Genomic DNA, 14,723 nt, shown 5'->3' with positions numbered 1-14,723 from the left:
TAGTATATCTTAACATACCTTTTACAGTGCAGAGAGACACTGTCAAGAAACTTGCTATGCAACAGAAAAGTAAGACCATAGCGACACTGTGCATTCGGCCTTCACGAATTAGTTGTCCTCAGAGCAATAAGGAAGTACAGGCCTCTTGTGCATGTATTGCATTAAGCTACCTAATATGTCAGGCTGCATCCATCTTTTTTTACAACCGACCAAATCATTTGTTTGACGCGTTCGAATCTCGAGCATTGATGTATTGAGACAGAGATATGTTTATTTTCGATTGGCTTAACGACACAAAGACTTTGCATGACTCATGTATATGTGCTATTATTAGTCATGCAGAAACACGTTCATATTTAAGCGATCATATGTTGACACTGCTTCGAACATTCCATGAGCTGAGACCACAAATGCTTGGAATCCATAAACATTTGCAGACTGTAAATTTTAATGATTTGCAGTTAATGTATGCTCCGAAATGCACAGAGAAATGACAATGTTGTTGCGTAAGTCTTAATCAATGTTCCGTTTGGGAAGCATCGGGTAACAACAAAGACTGGCGCATGTGTTTGCAACCATTAGTGTGCTGCTTGAGGTTTTTTTCAAGCCCGATACAGTTACCCTCACGTCAGGCTTTTTCAACGATGTAACGCAAAAGCATATTTTATTTTGTTGTCATTTGAAGTTCTTGTTTTACTACGTGTGAGTGTTGAAGGATATATTCATCTATTTCACAAAGAAAAATCAAGTGTTTCCTACAAAAATAGCGGTGAAGACATTGTATCTTTGAAATCGTTGCCTCTCTCCACATCCGGTGATTTTGTATGGGTTTTCGACGATGAGCAATACTTATCGCTCCGAGCTGTGAGAGCGTTATGATCGCTTGGCTCCCAATTTATATACTGCCACTAACAGACGACTGACCTTACTGAATTTTCGCATGCATTTTTTTTCTGTTATGGAGACAATTGAATTTGCATCATAAGTGGTATCAACGATCTCGGATAAATAATGTTGACGTTTGCCGGGTTTTTTTTATAAATGGTAACTTCCGGATTTCTGTTGTCAATAAAATTTATTGTGACAGTCACTGGGCATCCGCTTTACCTTCGCAACGGCTTGTACACTCCATATTCCCCCCATATACATATGTAGCGCGAGCAATGCAATCGCCGAAATCACAAGAACGTCGAATTCAGCTGGTTCGGGGATGTTGCATGATGAAATGAGTCCACGTGAATTAAACAAGTGAAGTCAAATGTGTGTATATGTGGCTTTTGACTGTCATATTTAACACTGGGTAGGTTACTCGTAACATAGACTACTACACCTTGTACAGTGTCATGGTGATTTGGCACTTTACACATCTTCTTGGGTTTCGGAAAACAGAGAAACTGAAAGCCCTCTGGATTTTTTCATATACATGCATAACAATAAGAATACTGTGTCCAGGTATATAGCGCCATACCCTGCTGAATCAGGGTAACAGGTATCTTCAAGGGTGTCACTTACAGCTTACAGCTGACAGTCATCACATAGACGCGACAAAGCCCATACCGCATCTATAAGAGGTCGGTGCTGAAAGCAGACCCAGTTGTACAGTTAAGACTAGATCGTGAGTAATATATCTGTATAGATCTCTTACCATCCAGCATATTAATGTTATTGAGCATCAGTGAGTATACGTTACAGCATTCTATCAATGCCGGTAGCTCACACTAGAAATAGACTTCATATCATAATCATTGTGAGTGAGTGAGTTAATATTTATAGTCGCATCGGCAATATTGCAGTGATATCGTGACGAGAACAATTTAATTTATACTAACATTAAAAGCAATAAATTGAAAACATAAAAACCCGCCATCGATGGACAGTAAAAATACTAGCCTATCACTCATATAAACATAAAACTAGCATTGAGATCTAAACATTGCAATTAAAGAGGACAGTACGATATAAAACACGGGCTATAGATCGCCAACAACTCATAGTCATTGTATGAGAATGAGCCTAAATAGATAACGTTTGTATGAGAGAGCAGAGATGCGTGTGTGTGTATTAGACAAAGATTGAAAGCTGTGACACGACCTGTAACAAGTGAGTGTCACGCCTGATAACATAATGATATTGCGTCACATCTGCTACACTGCATGTATGCGTAATTTATGCATTAATTACTGCACAACGCCTGTGGAGCGTAAATCAATACGTAACCACCTGTTGCGCTTTCCCTGCATAGACATGCTCATAAGCTGTTGGTATCATACATTCTTACAGTTTCTCTGCAAGGTGTCATACATTCAAATCCGCATGTTAAAACATTTTGTCGGTCAAATAACCACTTAGTATTTAAAGGACGAGGTGAGTGAGTGCGAGTGTGTTTATGTACGTTTGTTTGCTTATTTGTTCGTTTCTGTGTGTGTTTGTTTGGTATACAGAGTAATACCAACCACCATCGTTTAATGTACAAGACCATAACACAACTGATGTGAGAACCATCGATCTTCCCCTCTCCAACCGCTCTCAGTTGCATTTGATACAACAGGAGCGGTCCAATAACCAATGAAATACTTTATTCTTAATTCATCACAAAGTCACACATGAAGGTTGGATGGATTTTACAACCGTTTCTTAATCATTTTCATTTCCTTTCAAGGATTCATATGTTAGCGCCTATTATGCACAATGTAAAACATGCAATAATTTCATACAACCGGTAGCAGCTGAAGGGATGATGTAAGTCCAGCTAGGGTCCATGTAGGTAGCAAATGTGCTATAAGTCCTAATGGTCCCAAGTATGGTGATCTACCTTCAGTTGTTTGCGATCTATACCTAGGTTTTATATTGTACTGTCCAAATAGTGCGATTAGTTTCCCATGCGAGTTTTATATTCTACCAGTGATATTCTAGATGTTCTGCTGTCCTTCGTCGACAGGTTTGTCATAATATACATGTATTCCTTTTCTATGTCAAGTATGTTCTCGTCACGATATGGCTGCAATATTGCCGATGTGACGTAAATATTAACACACTCACTCACTGGAACGGCAGTTTCCTTAGATTACACAGAAGACGCTCCTACATTACACGAATTGGAACAAAGCAGTATTTTCCTATAAACTGTATATGCAACAGTCGTGTTAGTAAATCGGGTTTGACACTTCAGCATTGCGCCAGTTATATCGCAGTTCGCCGGCTAGATGTTAACACTACAGTCAATAAACGGTCAATAAAATGAAATGTGTGGTTGTCTCACAGACATATATCACGATACATAAATCCACATGCAGACGCCCGAAGGGAGAGTTAAAGCATTATAGAATTACTGTCCTCTTGAGAAGGTGCGTAAGTCCTCAGACTTTCAAAGTAAATTGAAGACTTTCAGGATTTTAAGCGAAGCATTTTGGTGACACTTCATTATGGCTAAATTTGACGACAAGTGCCAGCGGCTGGAGGGATGGTAAAATCTAGCTTGGGTCCATGTAGGTAGCAGAAGTACTGTTAGTCCCAATGGTCCCTAGTATGGTGATCTTCCTTCAGTTGTTGGTGATCGATATAGCTCGTTAGGATATAGCGCACATATCCATGCAGCTATTGCTTGCTCAAGGCGCTGGTATTTATTTACCTCGATTATTGGATGTCACATCGTATTATCAATCTCAGCTCCCTGGGAAAGATACAACTTTTGCTGCCACAAGGTGGCTGGGTTTATCGTGGCTCTCTCATGCCTACTTCCATCTGGGTGGTCTGAGACACATGGTCACAGTACTGTGTCCAGGTTTACTGCACACTGCTGTACCCGCAACTAGATGTTAGTACGTATTCGTGTGGCCACAATCTGGTCATATACCAACGGATTCGTGGGTTCTTTTAAGTGGAAAGGTTGCGTACTCTACGTTAGGGGTTGTGACAACACTGAAAGCGTCTTGCACAAAGTTGACTCGAAGGCTTTCACAGGTGGGCTCGATCCCGATACTTCAACCTCCCTGGATCACTATCCTGCCGCTTCAGCCAGCTTGCCCACCACGTCTACTGCTCATCGTCGATAGGTTTTACTCTTAAAATGTTTTTTGTTTTCAGATTTTTTTTCGTGAAGATATGCCTGAAAATATTACTAATGTGATGCTGAAAAATAAATCACTCACTAACACAACACAAGCATTACAGGTACACGCGCGGCTTGTTCACTTTGACCTGATCAGGTAAATGGTGATGCATTGCGTGATCGCGTCACAACTGGATGAGTCCTTTGTTGTGAAAGGGCCCAAAAGTAGTTACTAATGTTTTCATTTTCTTTAAACAAGAAGCTACATATCGAGGGTTTAAAGTTCCCGATTCGTGCCTTTAAGAACGATCAGCAAGACAAGCTGGTGTTTCCAGTCATTATTGAACTAGAGTGATGGCGAGAGTGGATCGAATTGTGAAAGTGATTGACGTCTGTACGTTGTTAAGTTAGTAACCCAAACAAGATAGATGATTGTATAAAACAGATCGATTCATACAGTTTTTTCAGAAGTGTTGTTTTCGGGAACAAGTTCTGATGTATGTATCCGTCTTCCGCACGAACGTAACATTAATAACATTCTCTGCTCCCAGATGTAACGAAGTTAACTCGACCTGCCGTCAGTGCCACTTGACCTCACGGGTTATGCATACGCAGTGTACAACACGCCAAGCTGAACGATATGCCATAAAAGTCGACTACGCTTGTCAAAAGAGGCGACTTACGGGATCGAGTGGTTAGGCTCGATGGCATGGTTGACACATTTCATTGGTTCCCAGTTGCGCAGATCGATGCTCATGTTGTTGATCACTGGATTGTTTGGTACAGACTTGATTATTTACAAAACGCCGCCACAAGGCTGGAATATTACTGAGTGCGGCGTAAATCTAAACTCCCTCCCTCTGCTGTACAATGTACGTAGGGCAATTGCTATAAACACATTTAACTCTGGTGTTCAGGGGACTGAAGTACGGAATGCTGCAAACTTTCTGAAAACTGAAAACTTTGGGACATTTGTTTGAGCTGGACATGATATCCTTTTCAGGAACTATATCTGATATCATTACTGTTATTTCGTGATTCACTCAGACAATACCCATTAGTATTTTACATTTGTCTATAACCTTTGGAAAGTACATGCACACATGTATGTATGTATGTATGTATGTATGTATGTATGTATGTATGTATGTATGTATGTATGTATGTATGTATGTATGTATACACACACACTTACACACACATGCATGCGTATATACACACACATACACACACACAAGACATCCAATGTAACATAGTTGCCTTCTTACTTCAGTATTTGCCTAACAGGGCACAATAATACAAAAACACGAAAAATGAACATATGAAACAGTTTGATTTTAATTCTCATTGAGTCAATAATAAATGTAGAAAACAAACATTGGAATTAATTATCACAAAGTCACGTGAACTCATTATACAGAGATATCTTTGCCTTAACACAAACCAATTGCCCAGATCGACATTCATGTTGTTGATCACTGGATTGTCAAGTCGAGACTAGATTATTTACAGACCACCGCCTATAGCTCGACTGTTGCCTTGTGCGGCGTAAAACAACAAACAGACAAAACAATCAGTAGCCAAGCAACTGTATAGGACGTACATGAAAGCTTCACAAAAATACTGCACGCTGGATATTCTCGGTTAGAAGGCACTGCTCTTGTTCACCATACGATTATAGAGGAATACAAGAAAGTGTTTTTAAAGATAATGCAATATGTTACAATAAATACCCAGTCTGCAATATGACGTCATGCAGCTCATTGTGAACGTAAAACAACCACGACGAATTTGCGTCAGTAACTATGCACAACGTTTCACCGTTTGACGTTGCCAACACTCGTACATACATCTCTGGAATCATTAGTGCGAACAAGCAGCATGATGTAATTTGATCACAGTTTGTAGAAGTGCAATATAACATTAACAAAATTATTCGGTTCCACTAGTTACTAGTATAACATACTGTGGAGGAACAAGCAATGGAATTCATATAGATTATTGTCGTACGTTGATATATCACATTTTGTTGAGGAAGGCCTGACTGTCTATATTGTAGTCTCTGCGACCTCTCGCCTCCGTGGTGGGTACAGCCGAGGTATGGCGTTCATATTGGCCATTCTTCTCAGGCGTTCTTCCTCTTCCTCCTTTATCAATCTCTCCTTCAACCTCTTGTCACTGAAACAGGGGCACGTATACGTATGTACACATATGGGAATATATTGCTGTATGCGTATGCGTATGCGTACTTGTGTTTGTGTTTGTGTCTGTGTGAGAAACTGTCAATATAATGCTGTTTCGACTCACAATATTTCAGTTCATTTGCAGATCCGGATTAGATCCTGACGTCATCCGCTCCTGGTAGTTAGAGGTATGACATTCTGATTATGATCAACGTTTAATTGAGTGTGTTATGTTTGTCAGTTTTCGAGTAAGATTGCAATTCATCGGTCCACTTTTGGGCCAAGCGGACAATGAATGGTGTACTACCATATTTACGCGTGTCTCACCTGAAATGAACTACGAGGCCGAGGAGGAAAAGTGTGATTATAATGCCAGACAGGATTCCAACCGTCAGATTACTTACTGGAATTGAGAAAAATGAAAATACAAAATAGAACTACAATAAACTAAAACAATTATCTACCATGGGACATCATGAAATGTATAACTACGACACACTGAGATAATGTAAACTATCATTTGATAGTGCTTCTAATATTTACAATTCACCTGATGCTTCTGTGATGTGAAGTCAAATTATTTTGTGCTAATATAAAGTACTCACAGGTAACTAGTATTCGTTTCTCATACTGATTCCGATTGTAGTGAAACAACGATACAATGTACGATTGCTGTTGGCTTCTCCCCAGAGCGAACCGTGAAGGTTCCGGGGTAGAATTATCCTTCAGCAGCCCACGCTTGCCATAAAAAGCGACTGTGCTTGTCGTAAGAGGCGACTAACGGGATCGTGGGGTTAGGTTCGCTGACTTGGTTGACACATGTCATCGGTTCCCAATTGTGTAGATCGATGGTCATGCTGTTGATCACTGGATTGTCTGGTCCAGACTCGATTATTTAAAGACCGCCGCCATATATCTGGAATATTGCTTAGTGCGGCGTAAAACTCAACTCATTCACTCACTTACTCTTCCCAGTGCTACATAGAGGGACATTGCTCTATAATCAACCCAGAAATGTTCATTTCTACACCTCCGGGATTCGCCCTGATCCAAAACAGGATGATGCTACACTGAATATATCAATCTTGATATGTCTGACTGATGAACATCGACCATGGAACAGAATCGTGATCTGATCTGTTGGGAAATTTTGCTGAATTTAAAGTGGATAAACGGATCTATTTCAACCGCACCACAGAATAAATGCGCAAAATGAGAATTACCATGTTAAAAAACATTTACGTATTCACGTATACACAGGCAGGAATAAGTTAAACAGATGGGATTCATTTCTAACACCATACATATGTACTACATATTATGTGTTTTTTCATTGAGATACATATCTATCTATATACATATGGACAGACAGATAAATAGATATGCAAAACATTATATTTAGTTTTAAAGTAACAAAAATGTAATACAATTACCAAATCGTTTTCGAATGGCGGCAGCTGTTTGAGGCGAGACAGTGGTTTGTTCTGCTTTGGCAGTAGTAAAGTGCGATTTGAGAGGGCTGTCACCTGGTACATATAAACGCAGTGGTCATGACTCTCTTACATGGAGCAGCTCTTTTGACAGTGGCAAGCAGTGTGCAAACAACAAATGCAAGTGCTTTAATACTGGAGTCAAATGCAACTACAGGTGCCATAAAACTTCGCTTGTGCATATAAAACTTGAGCAAACGATGTCCCCCAAAGTTTTTGTCACATTTTGTAATGTATGTTATTTGTCAACAAAGATATCCCTCGATTGCCTGTTAGCAAACAATGTGACCAAAAAGCTTTTTATATGTCAAAACTTTGTTATATGGCAAAACATGCTTCTTGAATATCTGTGTCTTAGGCTCTTTTCTCAAAAAGCTATATGTTTACGCACTAATAATGATAATACGCTATGAAACAGTCGATCTGTCAAATACACAGACTACCAGGCAACTGGCTAAAATCTTTAGGCAACTTACAAACTCAGGGAATCAGGCAACCTATATGCGAATTTTATGCACTGACTGTAATATATATACACACGCACGTACGCACGCACGCACGCACGCACGCACGCACGCACGCACACACACACATCCATGTATGTCTATAACGTTCCACACATGTTGCCAAAGTTACTAGGTCAGTATCAATATCAAAAGGATTGTATAATAAAGCAGCATGTAGCAATACGGCATAGAACGAACATACCTGTTGTTTTTTCAAAATCACCACCTTTCTCGCAGTGAAGAATGAGGTTTCCCGCTGAAAACATTACAACTGAATGAAAAAAAATGAACGTTGACTTTGTTACAGATAAATATGCATGGTAGTTTTTAAGCTATGCTATAAAATAATCATGGATGATAATATTCGCTTTTTGTTACCATAATAGTGAACTGTAACATGGGGCGGTGATTAAAGCGTTCGTTCGTCATGCTGAAAACGCAGATTCTATTCCCTTATGGGTATACTACGTGCAGTCCATATTTGGTGTCCCGAGCCGTGATATACCTGTAAGCATTTCTGGTGTCCCGTGATATACCTGTAAGCATTTCTGGTGTCCCGTGATATACCTGTAAGCATTTCTGGTGTCCCGTGATATACCTGTAAGCATTTCTGGTGTCTCGCGATATACCTGTAAGCATTTCTAGTGTCCCGTGATATACCTGTAAGCATTTCTGGTATCCCGTGATATACCTGTAAGCATTTCTGGTGTCCCGTGATATACGTGTAAGGTTACTAAACGCTGCCTAAAACCGCAATGGTTCACTTCTGCAATGCAGTGCCATGTTTTGTCATGAGTTTTGACCATGGAACTGAATCAAAAATATATAATAATTTATTAATCAATCCATTTTTGCATATATATCTTTCAAATTGTTGAACTGTACGTTTCATTGAAAAGATGAAAGGATATGTACAAACTTATTCTACGTGAAGAGATCAACACTATATAGCTTAGCTATAATATCATGTAGTACCCATATGTATGACACCCTATGTTACTTGTGAAAGCGTACTTAACAATATTCCAGAAATATCCCTACCGGTGACACCAGAAAATGGCATAACACATTGTATCCATAGGGGGAATATGGGGAAACCCGGATCTTTGGCGTGGCGAGCGAAAATTGTAACAACAAGCTAGGCACCCCACGTATCACATTATTGTAAGTTATTCGGTACTGCTTTCTGCCACTGTCAGAACACATCTGTAACACGCCAGCCAATGAATCATTGTGCATGCAACAGATATGCTATACAAAAAGCTACATCACACGACTATCTACATCGAACATCATGACATAGCCAGGTCACGGTCACATGTTGTAACCGCCTATCGTCCTATTTTGATGTACGTGGCAATTATTTATTTCTGGTCGTTTGTACACCTTTCCCATGAGGTTAAAGTAGTGCATCTTATGCACAACAGCCAGATTTGTTTTCAGAATTTTAGGGGCGGTGGGGTAGCCTAGTCACGCTGAAGACATTGGTTCCATTCTCCACGTGGGTTCATTGTGCGAAGCGTATGGCTGGTGTTCCCCCAGTGATATTGCTGTAATATTGCTAAACGCGGGGTAAAGCCAAACTCACTCAGTCACCAACTGCGTTTTTGCAGATTGGAGATGTTAAAAGGTAACACTTGTTGTTTCCCTGCCTAGTGTTCGGAATGATTGGATGAAACAGGAACTAACTCGCCTGAAGTAAGTTAACTGTGTTTGAGTGAAGTTTTCACTTTTTACCTGTGGCACGTTTGCTCAGTGGTGTAGCTATAAGGCAATAATACCGCCGTTAGGCAGGACTAGTAAAAACTGATACACACTCGCACCCAGAAACACAAGACGTTTACGTCATTGTGTTAAGAATAAGAGCAGTGAGCTTGAAGTCGACCACGATCCCAATTTCCCTTCAGTTCCCACTTACAAAATGTTTCACTTTTAAATTATCTCACCCCACCCAATCCAAAGGAACTGGATCTTCTGAAATTAAACAACCAGACTTGGGTAACTAAAATCTGAAATCTGAAATTAAAACATTTGAACTTTAATGAAGTTTATCTCACCTGTGCTCTGTTGACTTCTTGCTATCCTGACACAAGTATCTGTGCTTTTAAACGCATTCTTTTTAGTCCATGTTATATTCATGATTCCCGTAAGGTTAGAAACAACGGGACCAGGAAGTTGTCCACATGTGACGTCATAGTTTATGGATGAAAAGTTCAGCACACTTTCACACTGCTGTGCAATACTCTCCACTGTGATGTTTATACCAATGGGCACTGGCCTGCCATTCAAAGTACACCTACAACAGCCTGTCATGGAGTACGTCAGAGACGTGTCAAGGAACACTACACTGCCCGCAGCGGTCTCGTCGGAACACACACGAACTACTGTAAAACGAAATTTCAAACATCCGATAATAATATTATTCAAGTATAAGACAACATGTTATGGATGTTAACTTTTTCTTTATTGTATACACAATGTTTCTGGGCTTTTCATGCGTTGTGCATACATCCAAAAGAAGTTGTATTCCATGAAGTGTCAAGTCCATTTCTGATTTTTCCCCGCCGTGATATAGCTGCAATATTACTAAAATCGTCCTAAAGAGGAAACTCACTCACTAACTATGGTGCAGACATGATTGTTTGTATGCATTAGCCACATTCAAAAAGATTCTTTCCTAAGATGATTCTTTTGACATGAACACACATTGTAAGCTGGAGGGTGATGCTGGTCGAGCAAGACATGCCTGCTCTAGAAAACAACTCCTGACACATCATGCGAGATTTCCAGTTGTATATTCACATAAATGATTATAACCATTATACATAATTCCCAGAGGATTAGGTTCGGAGGATGAATCAGACTGAATATCCTCCTGTGGTGACGTCTTTATTATGACAAGAGGCCAGGTGAGGCTCCTTGACATAATCGTGGAAACGACATGTTCGATTGTGTGTTTATCATTTATTCAGGAAACAAAGAGAAGGGGGGCATAATATTGCTCGACATTACCTGATTATGCAAGACTAATTTGACTTTGAGCTTATCACGGAAAGCGTTTTAAATTAGCATAGAGAATACTGGTGACCGACATAAAACTGGGGGAAACATTAGACCACGTATTTTTGCGGACTTGGTATGAACTTACGTTATTCGGTTTATATATACTACGAACAAAAGGTATGGGAACATCCTAAAATTTGATAGTCATACAGAAAATTAAACGTGGCGAGGCCATTTATACTCTCTTGTGTGCTTAATGGAACCTTAAACGTCATGTTAGAATATGCAGTGAAGCAACTGATTCAATACACGATGAGTCTGAGTGAACTGAAACATTGTCCAAAACGGCGAAAACAAGGGTGCTAAAACACACCATCACCATGTTTAATTCAAAAGCTCAAACACAACAGGCTAGTATATGTGTGATACAGACTTCCCATACAGCTGTTTTACTTTTTGTTTGTAGCAAAATCCATCCTGGTGATAGGTTTCATCCGGTATTGGCTTAAACCTTTCACGTTATACCTTTACTGTTCTTAGCTTTACACTGGGGATGCAATTAATACTGCATGGTTTTATGCATAATAACTTAACGGACTTAATACAAAAAGTATGTCTGGTTGCAGACTTTATACACTACATGAAATACACACAAACACACACACACATATACATACACACATGTTCGGACGTTTACACATAAACTCACTCGTTCAACAAGTACACTCTGCTGACAATTACACTGAATTTCGACTTTACTGTCCCCCTTCGTGAATATTCTCGCACAAACGAGGTCATGCAGTGTGCAGCTACTGTACTTCTTTCTCTATCGACAAATGACCCTAGTCTGCCGATATGTTCAGACGAATGACACTGACCTGATTCTAGGCTTTCACAAGCTGCGCCTGCAATTGTACGACGAAATAAATCAATATCATATGTCAGTGGAATTATTAAAACATGTTAATGCACAAACATCGACCCGTCGAACATAACAAAAGATCACATTTATAGTTTCTATCTACATGCCTTCAGTGGTACAGATGCGTTCCTATTTTTTGTGCCAGATTACAACGAAAGTGGGTCGAGGCGAACAAAAGTAAGACATTCTGTGAAACAAATACATGGATGACACCTGTACGTGCCATTGTGCAATACAAGCATACAAATAATTGAATTAATACATCATCAAATAATGGAGAACTAAATATAATGAACACGAAAAATTTCATGTTGCAAGAATTTGATGAACGGCGGAAATATCAAATATGAACATTCACTTGTTTCCAAAACCAACGTGATAATGCTCTGTGACATTCGTTAGCCAAGGTATACATACGTGAATATACTTACCCCTGTCCATCTTTTTTAACGCAAAACACAATATACTTTTTCAAATTGAGCATGAAAACTGCAGTTTTGTCAGTATTGATCCCAGGTGTGCACAGAAAATAGAGCAAGCCGCACAATGAGTCCATACATGAATAACCAACCTACTGACAGCATAGTCAGTACAGATGGTTCAGACATATTCTGTATAAACTGATTTAGTGTCGGCTACAACGTGCTGCCCCAATTCTACATGCAGATAATTCATTCCTTCCTCCTAAACTTGAACTCAACAGGTACAAAATATTAAGATGAACATACGTGTGGATGGCAGGCTAAACATCAACAGAGACAACCAACAGAGAATCATGACGCCTCATCTCTTGTGTGAGGAAAATGGCAGTACTGATAGCCACATGTTACACTGAAACAGCCTCACCGGCTGCTGCCCGCCGGGCCTCAGATGTACTACAATTACATATCATATTTATCACAGATATATACAAGTCATGCGTGTTCAGAAGAAAGGACACCGATGATTATTACGATCTCGTCGGATTAACGCTCTTTCTTAACATTTATAAACTTTATGGAAGGTCCCTGGCCATGTGTTTGCATTGGCTGAAGGCTGAATGCATTTGTAAACATTAAGTGGGAAACAATTAGAAGTGCATCTATATGCTTTGGAATTAGAGTGGAATATTCATGAAGTCTGACTCGGTATCGAGACTGTATGAACCTAAACTAGAAAACAAATGACGCGAGTGATGTATACAACGAGATGCCACTGTTAATGCTATGTGTTTACAATCGACAGGAGACCAGCTACAAAAAAGGAGTATGCCGTATCGCGACAGTATGAACATACAAAAGTGGTGAAAGTGGTGTATGCATCGAGATCTCATACCTAATCCTGTATATTTAGCCTTGACAGTATACCATCAACAGAAAAGAAATATGCCGTATCGCGACTGTATGAACGTAGAAAACATATGGTGGAAGTGATCTCATTGCTAGTCATGTCTATTTCGTCGACGGGAGACCAAAACAGAAAAGCATTAGACTGAATGAAAAACAAACAAAAGATATGGTGTAAGTGAAGTATGCATCGAGATCACATTTGAACCCTGTGTGTTTACCATCGACAGGAGACCAGCAACAGGAAAGGATTATGCGGAATCGCAGCTGAACGAAAATAGAAAAAGATACGACGTTAGTGATGTATGCATCGAGATCTCATAATTAATCCTGTATATTTACCGTCGACGGGGCACCAGCAAAATGAAAGGATTAGGCATCCTAACGGAATTCTCATTGTCCACAAGATTCATCAGAGGTCGTTGTCTGTCGGCATTCCGCTAGTATACAGTACTTCCACAAGTGTCATCCACAAAGAACATGAGGCTTCTTTAGCTAAAGTCGTCACGCTGGAAGTTTGCCTACTTATGAAAACATTCAGCCCTGACATACATTGGCGCGCTGTTGTAATGACGGTGGTATTATCAAAGCATTAATTACTTCGCTGGAGCCGACCATAATACGATCTGTAGCTAATTGGTGCCTAATTATCACGGGATATTTTTCATTGTGACTACGTCAGCAGACTCAACACGGTGCTGGCATCACATTGATACATCAGTATTGATTATTCACCATCAATATCGATGATGGATGCGATTTGCTCATAAACACTTATGTCTGCAGGTGGTCAAAATGTTAATATCACTGCAATACCTTTACACACACCATTCTGCAACACTGGTTTCTCTATTCAGTACAGAATAACAATGACTTGTGTCAGACTCGGCCATTTGTACTCTGCTATTTTTGACATATACTCAATATTTTATTAGACGTCCTTGTTGCCTGGTTTTATTCATGTAGAAAGCGACAAAACTGCATGGAAAGTACCCAGTTCGTGTGACTCATTACACAAATTCTCATAAATCATTTGTATGCTGGCGTGTAATTGACATGTGTTATTTCTGTGATGAATTATTATAAGCCGAATCAAAATTTGCATTTAAACAAAATGCAATATACAGAAGTACGAAAACCCGAAGAAACGATGATGAGCGGACGTTGGTTTTCTTTACACTGATTCCCAGATCAGGTTAGATTAAACTGGAGTTTTAAGTGCGGTCGAATGTATTGCTCTAATGAA

At 39.7% G+C, this 14,723-nt stretch overlaps 1 protein-coding gene across 3 annotated transcripts; it reads right to left on the bottom strand.

The window, feature by feature from the left end:
* Positions 1-5,368: 5,368 nt before the first annotated feature.
* LOC137287019 (uncharacterized) lies at positions 5,369-13,994 on the bottom strand. Of its 3 annotated transcripts, none has more exons than XM_067819107.1 (7): positions 13,820-13,994; positions 12,109-12,135; positions 10,285-10,611; positions 8,430-8,483; positions 7,665-7,757; positions 6,559-6,634; positions 5,369-6,226 (listed from the first exon to the last, which is right to left on the bottom strand). In XM_067819107.1, exons 1-7 carry the CDS (start codon positions 13,872-13,874, stop codon positions 6,097-6,099), a joined length of 762 nt encoding a protein of 253 aa, XP_067675208.1. In that variant the 5' UTR covers positions 13,875-13,994; the 3' UTR covers positions 5,369-6,096. The 3 variants fall into 3 exon arrangements, with proteins under 3 accessions (XP_067675208.1, XP_067675209.1, XP_067675210.1); XM_067819108.1 differs by lacking the exon at positions 13,820-13,994 and adding an exon at positions 12,881-13,031; XM_067819109.1 differs by lacking the exon at positions 13,820-13,994 and adding an exon at positions 12,584-12,749.
* Positions 13,995-14,723: the final 729 nt, after the last annotated feature.

Source organism: Haliotis asinina, chromosome 6 (assembly GCF_037392515.1).
Source record: "Haliotis asinina isolate JCU_RB_2024 chromosome 6, JCU_Hal_asi_v2, whole genome shotgun sequence".
Classification (NCBI taxonomy): domain Eukaryota; kingdom Metazoa; phylum Mollusca; class Gastropoda; order Lepetellida; family Haliotidae; genus Haliotis; species Haliotis asinina.
This window is presented reverse-complemented; position numbering and strand designations above follow the sequence as displayed.